This window comes from Haemorhous mexicanus, chromosome 8 (genome assembly GCF_027477595.1).
Source record: "Haemorhous mexicanus isolate bHaeMex1 chromosome 8, bHaeMex1.pri, whole genome shotgun sequence".
Taxonomy (NCBI): domain Eukaryota; kingdom Metazoa; phylum Chordata; class Aves; order Passeriformes; family Fringillidae; genus Haemorhous; species Haemorhous mexicanus.
Genome location: NC_082348.1, coordinates 22,706,604 through 22,720,551, shown reverse-complemented (window position 1 = coordinate 22,720,551; position 13,948 = coordinate 22,706,604). Strand labels below are relative to the sequence as shown.

The following is a 13,948-nucleotide window of genomic DNA, read 5'->3' as shown; positions in this document are numbered from 1 at the left end:
TTTATGCTGTATGATGATGTTTTTCAGCCCCACCTGGCCCTCCTATACCAAAAGTTACTGATTGGACAAAGTCTTCTGTAGACTTGGAATGGACTCCACCAGTAAAGGATGGTGGTTCTAGAGTCACTGGCTACATTGTTGAGTTTAAAGAGGAAGGAAAGGAAGAATGGGAACGGGTAGGTGGAAAACCATTACAGAATCAGCACTTCTTCTCTCTGTGTCTATCAATATGAATTGCTCCAGAAAAAAATTCTTTAAATTTTTTTGCTATAATGCAAGCAATTTTCTTCTAAAATAAGTCAAGTTATCTTCTAAAAGTTTGTACTATGATTATCTTCATATGTTTAAAATGCTTGTCCTTCCTCAACATGAAGTTAACATTACAAATACTAGACATAGAATTTTACAATTATTATTTAAAGGTGTGGGAAAGTATGTAGGAAATATGTGATGAAAAAACCACAGAAAACCAGGTCATAGACCTGTCAGAAAAGTAACCCTCACTGGTATCAGACAATGCCAAAGCATTTTCAACTACGATGTTTCTACTTTTTCCTCATTTTTTTCAATAGTGCATTATTGAAAATCTAACTGGTGCACACCTTGGCTATTTTTTTTTTTTCTATCTCTATAAATACATGGGTTCATTTTAAGTAAGACCCGCATTTCCTATACTGTTTCCAGGTAAAGAGACTTTATATTGGGTTTTGAAAAGAAGATAAATTAATTCCCTTTTTTTTTTTTTCTCTTACTTGAATGTATGTGTCCAAAATGAGTTTATGTGTCCAAAAATATATGTAATTCTTCTGACACCAGACTATTGCTAAATAGATAATTCTAACAACCTTCTATGTCAGAATATGTTAGACAAAAGATGAATCTTCAGAATAGCTTGTAGGTTCATGACACGTATTTCTTTAAAAAATTCTGACAAATTCTGTGTGGGCTAGATCTCTCTTCACTTAACACTTTTGTGTGCTTCTAAATCTGAAATAATATCTAATGTCAGATTTGTTTCAAACTCTGCAAGTAAATTGATGATATCTTGATGTTTGCTGATGTTACATTGTTTTTTTCCAGGTAAAAGATAGAGAAATTAGAGGAACCAAGTTCGTTGTGGCAGGATTAAAAGAAGGTTGTTTTTACAAATTTAGAGTTAGAGCAGTAAATGCTGCTGGCATCGGAGAGCCTGGAGAAGTTACAGACATTATTGAAATGAAGGACAGAATTGGTATTTATCATTTTGATTTACATTTTTAGAATCTCTAACTCAAATTAAGAAAAGAAAATCATTAACATTTTTTTTTCTCTTCCCTCAGTGGCTCCTGATATTAATTTGGATGCAAGTGTCAGGGACAGAATTGTTGTTCATGCTGGAGGAGTAATTCGGATCATAGCATATGTCTCAGGAAAACCACCTCCAACAGTGAGTTGGAGCAGGGATGAGCAAGCTTTGCCAGAAGAAGCCAAAATTGAAGAAACAGCTATTAGTTCTTCTTTAGTCATCAGGAATTGCAAAAGGAGTCACCAGGGTTTATACACTCTTCTTGCTAAAAACGATGGTGGTGAGAGGAAGAAGACAATTATTGTTGATGTGCTAGGTAAATAGCAGCTTCAGTGCTTGTGGCCAAGTACAGTTTCATAAAATTCAGCATGTATGTTTCAATGCTCCATTTTTTTCTTTTGTTTACAGATGTGCCAGGCCCAGTTGGAATGCCACTCCTTACAGAGAATCTAACTAATGACTCTTGCAAATTGTCATGGTTTACTCCAGAAGATGATGGTGGTTCTCCTATTACCAACTATATAATTGAAAAACGTGAATCTGACCACAGAGCTTGGACTCCAGTGACCTACACAGTTACAAGACAGAATGCTACTGTTCAGGGACTCATTCAAGGGAAAGCCTACTTTTTCCGAATTGCAGCTGAGAATATAATTGGCATGGGTCCTTTCACAGAAACAACAAAAGAGATTCTCATTAGAGATCCAATAAGTAAGAATACTTTTGGTTTGGATAACTGTCATATGAGATTAATACACAGGAAGATTCTGAATATGCAGAAAAATTAATCTACCTTATTTTTACTTTATTCACAGCTGTTCCTGACCGTCCAGAAGACCTGGAACTTAAAGCAGTTACCAAGAACTCTGTTACACTAACTTGGAACCCTCCAAAATATAATGGAGGCTCAGATATCACCATGTATGTTCTAGAGAGCCGCCTCATTGGAAAAGACAAATTCCACAAAGTTACAAAGGAGAAGATGCTTGATAGGAAATTCACTGTAGAAGGCTTGAAAGAAGGTGACACCTATGAGTTTCGTGTGAGTGCTTGCAATATTGTGGGGCAAGGCAAGCCATCATTTTGCACAAAGCCAATCACGTGCAAGGATGAAATTGGTATGTTTCTTTTTCATATTTCTTTTGAAAATAGTAATTACATTTACTGATTCCTTACTTTTTCGTATTAATATTGCTGACACTCATGGGCTTTGTGTATTTTGTCTTTCAGCTCCTCCCACACTTGACCTTGACTTTAGAGACAAGCTTATTGTCCGAGTTGGTGAAGCTTTCAGCTTGACTGGACGCTACTCAGGCAAACCTGCACCAAAGGTTACTTGGCTAAAGGATGATATTGTTGTGAAAGAAGATGACAGAATAAAGATTAAGACAACTCCTACAACTCTTTGTTTGGGGATAGTAAAATCTGTCCGTGAAGACACAGGCAGATATTGTGTAACTGTAGAGAACAGCACAGGATCAAGAAAAGGATTCTGTCAAGTTCATGTTGTTGGTAGGTTTTATTGAACAACAATATTGTCTGTGATTTCTATTGGTGATTAGAATTCATTGATTTTTATAAAATATAAGTATTGAAATGTGTTCTTTATTACAACAATTCAATTTACTGGTTTTTAGCTTCTAGTTAGACTAAAAAGCTGTTTATTTCTTTTAAGCACATATTTAACTCTGAATTTGTTTATTCAGCATGAATAATGTAATCTCTCTACATGCATTTAGAGAATCTCAACACTATAGAAAATGTTAATCACCAAATACATTATAAGCATTAAGGAATTATTTCCATTATGTCAAACATGTATTACAGAGGAATAACCCTGAAGTCTTGATTCCTTATCATAACTGTGGTGTCAAGTTTCTAATTTTATACTATATTTGCTGTATTGATAGTGTTTAATCAATGTTGTTTTGTGAAGTTCATAAAAAAGCTTTGGTATGCTTTATTTTTTCTTAAACAGATCGCCCATCACCTCCAGTAGGCCCAGTTATATTTGATGAAGTCTTTAAAGATCATATGGTTGTTTCCTGGAAACCTCCATTAGATGATGGAGGCAGTGAAATTACAAATTACATAATTGAGAAGAAGGATACACACAAAGACTTGTGGATGCCAGTTACATCTGCCACAGTGAAGACAACATGCAAAATTCCCAAGCTGCTTGAAGGAAGAGAATATCAAATTCGAATTTATGCTGAAAATCTTTATGGCATAAGCGATCCTCTCATCTCTGATGAGATGAAGGCCAAGGACCGTTTCCGTAAGCTTTTAGTTTTCAATTTTGTTTAGATACTCCAATCTTTATTCTGTTTGTAATGCTCATGCACTCTTTTTTTCTTCTCCCCCCAGGTGTTCCTGATGCACCTGAGCAACCAATCATTAAGGATGTAACCAAAGACTCTGCAGTAGTGGTTTGGAACAAACCGTATGATGGAGGCAAGCCAATAACAAACTACATTGTAGAAAAGAAGGAAACAATGGCTACAAGATGGGTCAAAGCTACCAAAGACCCAATTTTCCCTGGTACAAAGTTCAAAGTACCTGATCTCCTCGAAGGCTGTCAGTATGAATTCCGTGTTTCAGCAGAAAATGAAATTGGTGTTGGTGATCCTAGTCCACCCTCAAAGCCAATTTTCGCTAGAGATCCAATCGGTAAAGTATCACATTTCATTTCTCATTGAATTTTTAATGCACTCAGTTTCAGTTTAAAAACTATTCTAATAGTTTCTTTTTTCTCTCCCATTTCTTTATTGTTTTATTTTTATTACAGCAAAACCAAGTCCACCTGTTAATCCAGAAGCAGTAGATAAAACTAAAAATTCAGTTGATTTATCTTGGCAACCACCACGCCATGACGGAAATGGCAAGATAATTGGCTACCTTGTAGAGTTTCAGAAAGTTGGAGATGAGGAATGGAAACAGGCTAATCTTACAGCAGATTCTTGTCCTGAAACAAACTACAAAGTCACTGGTCTTACTGAGGGATTAACCTATAAATTCAGGGTCAAGGCAGTCAATGCAGCAGGAGAATCCGATCCAGCGCATGTTCCTGATCCGGTAGAAGTAAAGGACAGGCTTGGTGAGTTTAATAAAATCAGATAAGTTAACCTAAGAACAGACTTCTTTTTCCTGACTTTGTGAAAACTTTGTATTTTTGATTCCAGAACCTCCTGAGTTGATACTTGATGCTAATATGGCCCGAGAACAGCATGTAAAAGCTGGTGATACCCTGAGACTTAGTGCTGTTATTAAAGGTGTTCCATTCCCAAAAGTTACTTGGAAGAAAGAAGATCATGAGGTCTCACCCAAGGCTGATATTGAAGTTACAGGAGTTGGCAGTAAGCTTGAAATCCGTAACACTGTCCATGAAGATGGTGGAATGTACTCCCTGACAGTTGAAAATCCAGCTGGTTCAAAGACTGTTTCAGTAAAAGTTGTCGTCTTAGGTAATCTTTTTGTGTTCCTTTTGTACAACATCTTTTTACTCTGTAAGTGAAGATTAGGAAATCAAGGAATTTCTGGAAAATATCTGTAAACCAAGTTATATTTTTATTTTTATGCAAATATCAAAAAATAGAAAAGGGACTAAAAACTACATTAAATATAATACAGTTTATCTTGAAATTGACAAAGTTTTTTAAGAAATCCTTCGGTTACCAAATAAATAACAGATTATATTTTTATCAATGTTAGATAAGCCTGGTCCACCCAGAAATCTGAACATCAGTGATGTTAGAAGTGACTCATGCTATCTCACGTGGATGGAACCAGAAGATGATGGTGGCTCTGTAATTACCAACTATGTGGTGGAAAGGAAAGATGTCGCTTCTGCACAGTGGGTAGCCATCTCATCATCCTCCAAGAAACGCAGTCATATGGCTAAATACCTGATGGAAGGCACTCAGTATCTCTTCCGAGTTGCAGCTGAGAATCAGTATGGTAGAGGTCCATATGTGGAAACACTTAAGCCTATCAAAGCTATAGATCCACTGCGTAAGTGTTTTTCAGTTATATGGTTTGATTTTTTCATATGGGATTCGGTAATTTTGAGGTTGTCCCGTTGGTATGAACGTGATACACTGGTACTGTAGATTTTTCATCCTAGTAACAATTTTTGTTTTGTGTTTTAAAAGATCCTCCGGGGCCACCAAAGAATCTGCATCATGTAGATGTTGACAAGACTGAAGTTTCCCTTGTTTGGAATCGACCTGATCGTGATGGTGGTGCTGAGATAACTGGGTATTTGGTGGAATATCAAGAAGATGGTGCAGATGAATGGACAAAGTTCCAGACAGTCCCTATGCTAGACTGTGTTGTTACAGGCCTACAGAAAGGAAAAATATACAAATTCCGTGTGAGAGCTCAAAACATTGTTGGTCTCAGCCTTCCAGATACAACTATACCAATTGAGTGTCAAGAAAAACTAGGTAATTTTTGTTTTTCCATGTTTTTTCACTGTTTTTTTTTCTCTTTTTCTATAAGCACTTGCCCTGAAAAAATAATTTCCATTTTTCTCTAATTTCAGTACCTCCATCTGTGGATCTAGATGTGAAGTTAATTGAAGGTCTTGTGGTTAAAGCTGGCACCACAGTGCGCCTTCCAGCAATTATGAGAGGTGTGCCAGTTCCCACAGCAAAATGGGTTACTGATGACACTGAAATTAAACCAGATGGCAAATACAAGATTGAGACTGACAATTACTCAACTGTGCTTACTATCAAAGACTGTGTAAGAAAAGATACAGGAGAATATCTACTCACAGTATCTAATGCAGCTGGCAGCAAAACTGTGGCTCTGCACCTTACAGTTTTGGATGTTCCAGGCCCACCAACTGGTCCTATTAATATTCTTGAAGTAACACCAGAATATATGGTTATTTCTTGGCGCCCTCCTAAAGATGATGGTGGGAGTCCTATAATAAATTACATTGTTGAGAAGCGTCAATCAAAGAAAGAAACTTGGGGAGTGGTTAGCTCTGGAACAAGTCACACAAAAATTAAGGTTCCACGACTGCAGAAAGGCTGTGAATATATTTTCCGAGTCCGTGCAGAAAATAAGATAGGCATTGGTGCACCCCTGGATTCAGAACCAACAGTTGCTAAATACATGTTTGATCCACCATCCCCACCTGGTAAACCAACTGTTTATGATATTACAGAAAATGCTGCAACAGTGTCTTGGACCCTACCAAAATCTGATGGTGGAACTCCAATAACTGGTTATATACTTGAACGTCGGGAAGCATCTGGTAAATGGGTGCGTGTCAATAAGACACCTATACTTGATATGAAATACAGAGTCACTGGTCTCTTTGAAGGCAACACATATGAATTCAGAGTTTTTGCAGAAAACATGGTGGGCTTAAGTAAACCATCTCCAAGCTCTGATCCAATAAAAGCATCACGTCCTATCACTCCTCCTGGACCACCTATAAATCCAAAATTAAAAGACAAAACTAAAGAATCAGCTGATCTTGTGTGGACAAAGCCCCTCAAGGATGGTGGCAGCCCAATTCTGGGATACATTGTGGAATGTCAGAAAAGTGGAACTACGCAGTGGAATAGGATTAATAAGGATGAACTCATTAGACAGTGTGCTTTCAGAGTACCTGGATTAATAGAAGGAAATGAATATAAATTCCGAATCAAAGCTGTTAACATCGTAGGAGAGGGAGAACCAAGAGAACTACCAGAAACTGTACTTGCAAAAGATATTCTTTCTCCACCAGAAATAAGCCTAGATGTGACCTGTCGAGACTTAATTACTGTCCGAGTAGGTCAAACAATACGTATTACTGGTAAGGTAAAAGGCAGACCGGATCCTGAAATAACATGGTCTAAAGATGGCAAAGTACTAGTCCAAGAAAAGCATGTTGAAATACTACATGATCTACCTAATGTTGAACTGCAAGTGAAGGAAGCCAAGAGATCTGATCATGGCAAATATATAATAACAGCTAAAAACAGCTGTGGACAGGCTCAAGGTTTTGCAATTGTTAATGTACTTGACAGACCTGGACCATGTCAGAACCTCAAAATAAGCTATGTCACAAAAGACTCTTGCATGATCTCTTGGGAGAGTCCAGTGGATAATGGTGGCTCTGAAATTACAAATTACATAGTAGAATACCGTCAACCAAATCAGAGGGGATGGTCAATTGTCGCCTCTGATATTACTAAAAGATTAGTAAAGGCAAATCTTGTAGAGAACCGTGAATACTTCTTCAGAGTTTGTGCAGAGAACAAAATAGGCCCAGGTCCTTGCATTGAGACCAAGACTCCTATCCTTGCTATCAATCCTATTGACAAGCCTGGAGAGCCAGAAAATCTTCACATTGCAGAGAAAGGAAAGACATTTGTATACCTGAAATGGAGAAGGCCAGATTATGATGGTGGAAGTCCCAATTTAAGTTACCATGTTGAGAGAAAACTGAAGGATTCAGATGAATGGGAAAGAGTTCACAAAGGCAGCATTAAGGAAACACACTACATGGTAGATAAATGTGTGGAAAATAAAATTTACCAATTCCGAGTTCAAACTAAGAATGAGGCCGGTGAAAGCAACTGGGTAAAAACAGCTGAAGTTGTTGTGAAGGAAGATCTCCAGAAACCAGTGCTAGATTTGAAGTTAAGTGGGGTTCTAACTGTGAAAGCAGGCGACACAATTAGAATTGAGGCTGGAGTCAGAGGAAAACCACAGCCTGAAGTTGTATGGGCAAAAGACAAAGATGCCACAGATCTCACCAGATCTCCAAGAGTCAGTATTGAAAACACTTCTGACATGTCTAAGTTTGTTCTCACAAAATCAAGGCGCACTGATGGTGGGAAATATGTGATTACAGCAACTAATGCAGCTGGTAGCTTTGTAGCATATGCTACTGTTATTGTCTTGGACAAGCCAGGCCCCGTACGAAACTTGAAGGTCACTGACATTTCAAGTGATAGATGTACTGTTACCTGGGATCCTCCAGAAGATGATGGTGGTTGTGAAATACAGAACTACATCCTGGAAAAATGCGAAAGCAAGCGTATGGTTTGGTCTACATTCTCTTCCTCTGTCCTAACAAACTATGCCAAAGTGACGCGCCTCATTGAAGGTAATGAATATATATTCAGAGTGCGTGCAGAGAATAAAATGGGCACTGGTCCACCAACAGAAACACATCCAATTATTGCCAAAACAAAATATGATAGACCTGGACGCCCTGACCCTCCAGATGTCACAAGAGTCAGCAAAGAAGAGATGACTGTAGTTTGGAATCCACCAGAATATGATGGTGGCAAATCAATTACTGGATACATTTTAGAGAAGAAAGAGAAACGGTCACTAAGATGGGTTCCTGTTACTAAAACTCCAATCCCAGAGAGACGCAAGAAGGTTACTAATCTCTTCCCTGGTCACGAATACCAGTTCCGTGTCAGTGCTGAAAATGAAGTTGGACTTGGAGAGCCAAGCTTGCCATCAAGACCTGTAATAGCCAAAGACCCAATAGGTAAAATACCACTGTATTTTTCTGCATTATTTCAATGTTAACAGATTGCTAAACTGTACAGCTGTGTTCTAATCTGTAATTTTTACTGTCTTGCAGAACCACCCGGTCCTCCCACAAACTTGAGAGTGGTTGATAGCACAAAGACTTCCTTAACCCTTGGCTGGGGAAAACCAGTGTACGATGGTGGTGCTCCAATTATTGGATATGTTGTGGAAATGAGACCAAAAGTTGAGGGTGCTGATCCTGAAGCAGGATGGAAACGATGTAATGTTGCTGCTCAGGTTATTCATACAGAATTCACAGCTACCAGCCTGGATGAGAAGCAATTATATGAGTTCAGGGTTTCTGCCCAAAACCAGGTTGGCCTTGGCCGACCAGCAGAATTGAAAGAAGCTGTGTCTCCCAAAGAAATACTTGGTAGGTTTTCCCATCTTCTTTTGGGGTGTTAACATACAACACTTTATGCTTATTTTATTCAATGTGCAAAACTTTGCATTTTATTTCTTTGTCTTTCAGAACCTCCTGAGATTGAGCTGGATGCCAGCATGAGAAAGCTAGTCACAGTCAGAGCAGGATGCCCTATTAGGCTTTTTGCCATTGTGAGGGGTCGCCCAGCACCAAAAGTCACCTGGAGGAGAATGGGTATTGATAATGTCATCAGAAAAGGACAAGTTGATCTGGTTGACACTATGGCCTTCTGTGTCATTCCCGATTCAACACGTGATGACTCAGGCAAATATTCATTGACACTTGTTAATGCAGCTGGAGAAAAGGCTGTATTTGTGAACGTCAGAGTTCTGGGTAAGTAATGAGAGAAATATCTCAAGACAATTCTAAAACAATTTTGGATATTACTTGCAGGAATATTTATTATCCTCAGCTGCAACAGTTTTTGAGCATAATTCTATCACCTAACACTAACCCCCTCCGTGTAGATAGCTGTTGGTCCCCTTTAATTTTAACGTATTAAAGAAGAAAATACTAACATAAAATGAAATTTCTTCATAGATACTCCTGGACCTGTGTCAGACTTCAAGGTTTCAGATGTCACCAAGATGTCCTGCCATCTTTCATGGGCACCTCCAGAGAATGATGGGGGTAGCCCAGTGACTCATTACATCCTGCAGAAACGGGAGGCTGACAGGAAGACATGGGCAACAGTCACGGCAGAACTAAAGAAAACTAGTTTCCAAATCGCAAACCTTGTGCCTGGAAATGAATATTACTTCAGAGTAACAGCAGTGAATGAATATGGATCCGGTGTTCCAAGTGACATACCAAAACCTGTTCTAGCATCAGATCCTCTAAGTGAGTATGCCTTTATGTATATTTTATGTTTGGCTCCATGGATGTTTTCTGTTTGGTTTTCTCTAATTTTAGCAGTTTTTTGCATTTTTGAAGTTATTGTTTCTAAATGGAACAATGCTGCTAACTATACGTATATATACGTATACGTATATACATATACGTATATGTATATATACGTATACATACGTATGTCTATATCTGTTTCTTTCAAATAATATGATCAATGAACATAGTACCTTTGAAATTATTTTAAAAGAGTTTCCATCTTTTATATATTGTTCTTTTTGAATTTGCATGGATACCAATATAATCAATGAATATAGTACCTGTAAAATTATTATAAAAGAGTTTCTGTCTTTTATATATTGTTCTTGTTGAATTTGCATGGATAGCATCCAGTATTCAAGAGTAAGAAAATCTTGGGGATTCAGTGTTTAATGTGTTCCTTTTTTCCCCCCGAAAGGTGAACCTGATCCACCCAGAAAACTTGAAGTTACTGAAATTACAAAGAATAGTGCTACTTTAGGCTGGCTGCCGCCACTGCGCGATGGAGGCTCTAAGATTGACGGATACATTGTTAGCTACAAAGAACATGATCAACCAGCAGATCGATGGATGGAGTATTCAGTCGTTAAAGATCTCTCCATTGTTGTGGCTGGCCTGAAAGAGGGGAAGAAGTACAACTTTAGAGTGGCAGCTAGAAATGCTGTAGGAGTTAGTTTGCCAATAGAAGCTACAGGAGAATATGAAATTAAAGAACAACTCAGTAAGTAACAATTTGAATACTACCTAATATACTGCTTCAATAATTAAATGAGTGAGATATACAGGTTTTTGAGTCACAGAATGATGTTTGCTTTATGGAGTTATCTGGAGGATTATGGTTAACTGTACTGAATATTTTTACAGGTCAGGAAAAAATGAGAGTTGACCACTAATTCAGAATTATTAAATAATATTTCGGGTACAGTTTCAGTTGGAACTGGAAGATAAGAATTAGGGAGAAATAATGAATACCTTCAATGAAGTTTAAACGAAAGACTGGTAGTTTGAGAGATAAATTGGAAAGCTGGACCTGTTTTGATATAAGAGAAAATAAGTGTTTTATATTTTAAGGTTGGTTGAGAATCTAAACCAAAAATCGTGGAGGACAGGTTGGCCTATTTAAGGTGGCAGGGTTCCTGAGGCACAGGAAGATGTAGGGTAAGGGCAAGATGAGTAGAGTCTTCTTAATTTGGGACATAGGAAGAAAAAGAGAGAGGTATAGGAACAGGAGAATGAAAACTAGCCAGTGGAAGTAAGTACACCAAACATGCTGCCAGGTTTCTTTTGGGAAAAAATTGATTTTGTGCAAAAGAAGTAGGAGAAAAATTATTCAAGGATACAGAAAGACTGACTATGCAAGCAGGTTTATCTCAGTAAGAACTTCAGTTTTCTTCTCCATGTTTCTTGTAGAAGGTCAGCAATAAGCAAGCAACAGGTTTCAGATAAAAAGGGGAATTCTATTTTGTGCATTAATAGTGCACAAATCTCTACGTAAATGTGTGTGAAGGCAATCCAAATTCCTAAATATTCTCTTATAAACTGTACAATAATACAAAGTAAGACTGGAATGGACATTGCCGCCTGCAGAAACTGAAATTGTCCATAAGTGGAACCTAAATTAAAGAATTTCTAGTCATTCATATATGATTCCACTTAAGAAAGAAGCAGAGAAGTTTCACATGAAAAAATAAGAAAAAAAATTAATATGTCAAAGAAGTTGAATTTATTTGCCTCCGTGTGATTTTTTTTTACAGTCCCACCTAAGATTCTGATGCCTGATCATGTTCACATTAAAGCTGGAAAGAAGCTGAGAATTGAAGCTCATGTATATGGGAAGCCTCAGCCAGTCTGCAAATGGCTGAAGGGAGATCAAGATGTAGTTACATCCAGTCGCCTTGCTGTGCATAAAGCAGAAAAGTCTTCTGTTCTTATCATTAAAGATGTGACTAGAAAAGATACTGATTTTTATACTCTTACTGCAGAAAATAGCTCTGGCACTGATAGTCAAAAAATCAAAGTGACAGTCATGGGTATGTTCCATTTGGTTGTTTTTCAGTCCAGCTTTATACAAAGCTGGTTTTACTGTATTCCAGTGGTTGTCATTCTATTTCATCCCTTTTTTCTTTATATACTTTTTTCATGCAGATAAACCAGGTCCACCACAGCCTCCATTTGATATTTCTGAAATAGATGCTGATGCTTGCACTCTTTCATGGCACATACCTCTTGAAGATGGTGGCAGCAACATTACAAACTATGTAGTTGAGAAATGTGATGTAAGCCGAGGAGACTGGGTAACAGCTTTATCTTCTGTCACTAAGACAAGCTGCAGAATTGGAAAACTGATTCCTGGAGAAGAGTATATGTTCCGTGTTCGTGCTGAAAATCGTTTTGGGATTTCTGAGCCGCTTGCTTCTGACAAGATGATGGCAAGATTCCCATTTGGTATGCCAGTTTTTGATAGCAGCATTTCTCTATTTAAACTTTGTACTAAGAAAACATGCAATTGATATCTGTCTTCATATTCCTTTCTAGATGTTCCCAGTGAACCAAAGAATGCACGTATTACCAAGGTCAATAAGGACTGCATTTTTGTTGCTTGGGATAAACCAGATAGCGATGGAGGCAGTCCAATCACTGGTTATCTCATTGAGCGCAAAGAAAGGAACAGTTTACTGTGGGTGAAAGCCAACGACACCGCTGTGCGCTCCACAGAATACCCTTGTGTGGGCCTCATCGAAGGTCTTGAGTATACTTTCAGAATTTATGCGTTGAACAGAGCTGGAGCAAGTAAACCTAGCAAACCAACTGAATTTGTCACAGCAAGAGCACCAGTTGGTAAGCCACCTGTACCAATACTTTGCAACAGACTGTTTTTATTATAACTTAATATATCTGCAACTTATTATGATCTTTAGTTTGCCCTTCTGTTTGTACTTTTATGTTTTTTATGACATCAGTCAGCTTGCACTGTCTAGGTATGCAGTAAATAGGATCCAGTAATATTAAAGCTATTTTTTAATGTGTTCGTTCTTTTTTGAAAAATATGCTATAATATGTTTTTTATTTGCCATAGATCCCCCTGGAAAACCTGAAGTTATTGATGTCACTAAGAGTACTGCATCTCTGGTATGGACAAGACCAAAGCATGATGGTGGTAGCAAACTTATTGGCTACTTTGTGGAAGCTTGCAAATTACCTGGTGATAAGTGGGTTCGGTGCAATACAACTCCATATCAAATACCCCTGGAAGAGTACACTGTGACTGGTTTGGAAGAAAATGCTCAGTACCAATTTAGAGCAATTGCCAAGACAGCAGTTAATATTAGTCGACCTTCAGAACCTTCTGATCCAGTGACCATTCATCCAGAAAATGGTAAGGAATACAAAAGAATTGGGTAGCTCTGGAAGGAGTCTGTGCATAGTTGGGAACTAACGCCTATGTGAAGAATGAGACATTTATCTCCTACTAGATTGATTAACTTTTGGACTCTATCCTTTCAGTTCCTCCCAGAATAGAGTTGGATCTGTCTATGCAATCACAGCTTACAGTAAAAGCTGGAACTAATGTGCGCCTGGAGGCAAATGTGTATGGCAAGCCAATGCCAGCAATCACCTGGAAGAAAGAAGGAGAAGTTTTAAAGCCATCTGAAGGTCTTAAGATCACCACGAAGAGAAATCTTGCTACAGTTGAGTTGTTCAGTGTCAACAGGAAGCAAACAGGAGACTACACTATCACTGCTGAAAATGCAAGTGGATCAAAGTCAGCGACCATTAGGCTTAAAGTACTTGGTAAGTTA

General features: G+C 38.1%; 1 protein-coding gene across 1 annotated transcript in view; it reads left to right on the top strand.

The window, feature by feature from the left end:
* The window catches only part of TTN (titin), a 236,589-nt gene that overhangs the window by 170,531 nt on the left and 52,110 nt on the right, over nt 1–13,948 (top strand). The window contains exons 246-267 of the mRNA XM_059852303.1: nt 28–176; nt 1,081–1,231; nt 1,320–1,601; nt 1,694–1,996; nt 2,101–2,403; nt 2,516–2,797; nt 3,264–3,563; nt 3,653–3,955; nt 4,074–4,382; nt 4,468–4,749; nt 4,997–5,296; nt 5,437–5,730; nt 5,829–8,795; nt 8,892–9,212; nt 9,312–9,596; nt 9,804–10,103; nt 10,567–10,869; nt 11,903–12,178; nt 12,294–12,593; nt 12,684–12,986; nt 13,225–13,524; nt 13,653–13,940. Of these exons, the coding sequence (XP_059708286.1) occupies nt 28–176; nt 1,081–1,231; nt 1,320–1,601; nt 1,694–1,996; nt 2,101–2,403; nt 2,516–2,797; nt 3,264–3,563; nt 3,653–3,955; nt 4,074–4,382; nt 4,468–4,749; nt 4,997–5,296; nt 5,437–5,730; nt 5,829–8,795; nt 8,892–9,212; nt 9,312–9,596; nt 9,804–10,103; nt 10,567–10,869; nt 11,903–12,178; nt 12,294–12,593; nt 12,684–12,986; nt 13,225–13,524; nt 13,653–13,940 (8,901 nt within the window). The remainder of the gene's footprint in view (nt 1–27; nt 177–1,080; nt 1,232–1,319; nt 1,602–1,693; nt 1,997–2,100; nt 2,404–2,515; nt 2,798–3,263; nt 3,564–3,652; nt 3,956–4,073; nt 4,383–4,467; nt 4,750–4,996; nt 5,297–5,436; nt 5,731–5,828; nt 8,796–8,891; nt 9,213–9,311; nt 9,597–9,803; nt 10,104–10,566; nt 10,870–11,902; nt 12,179–12,293; nt 12,594–12,683; nt 12,987–13,224; nt 13,525–13,652; nt 13,941–13,948) is intronic.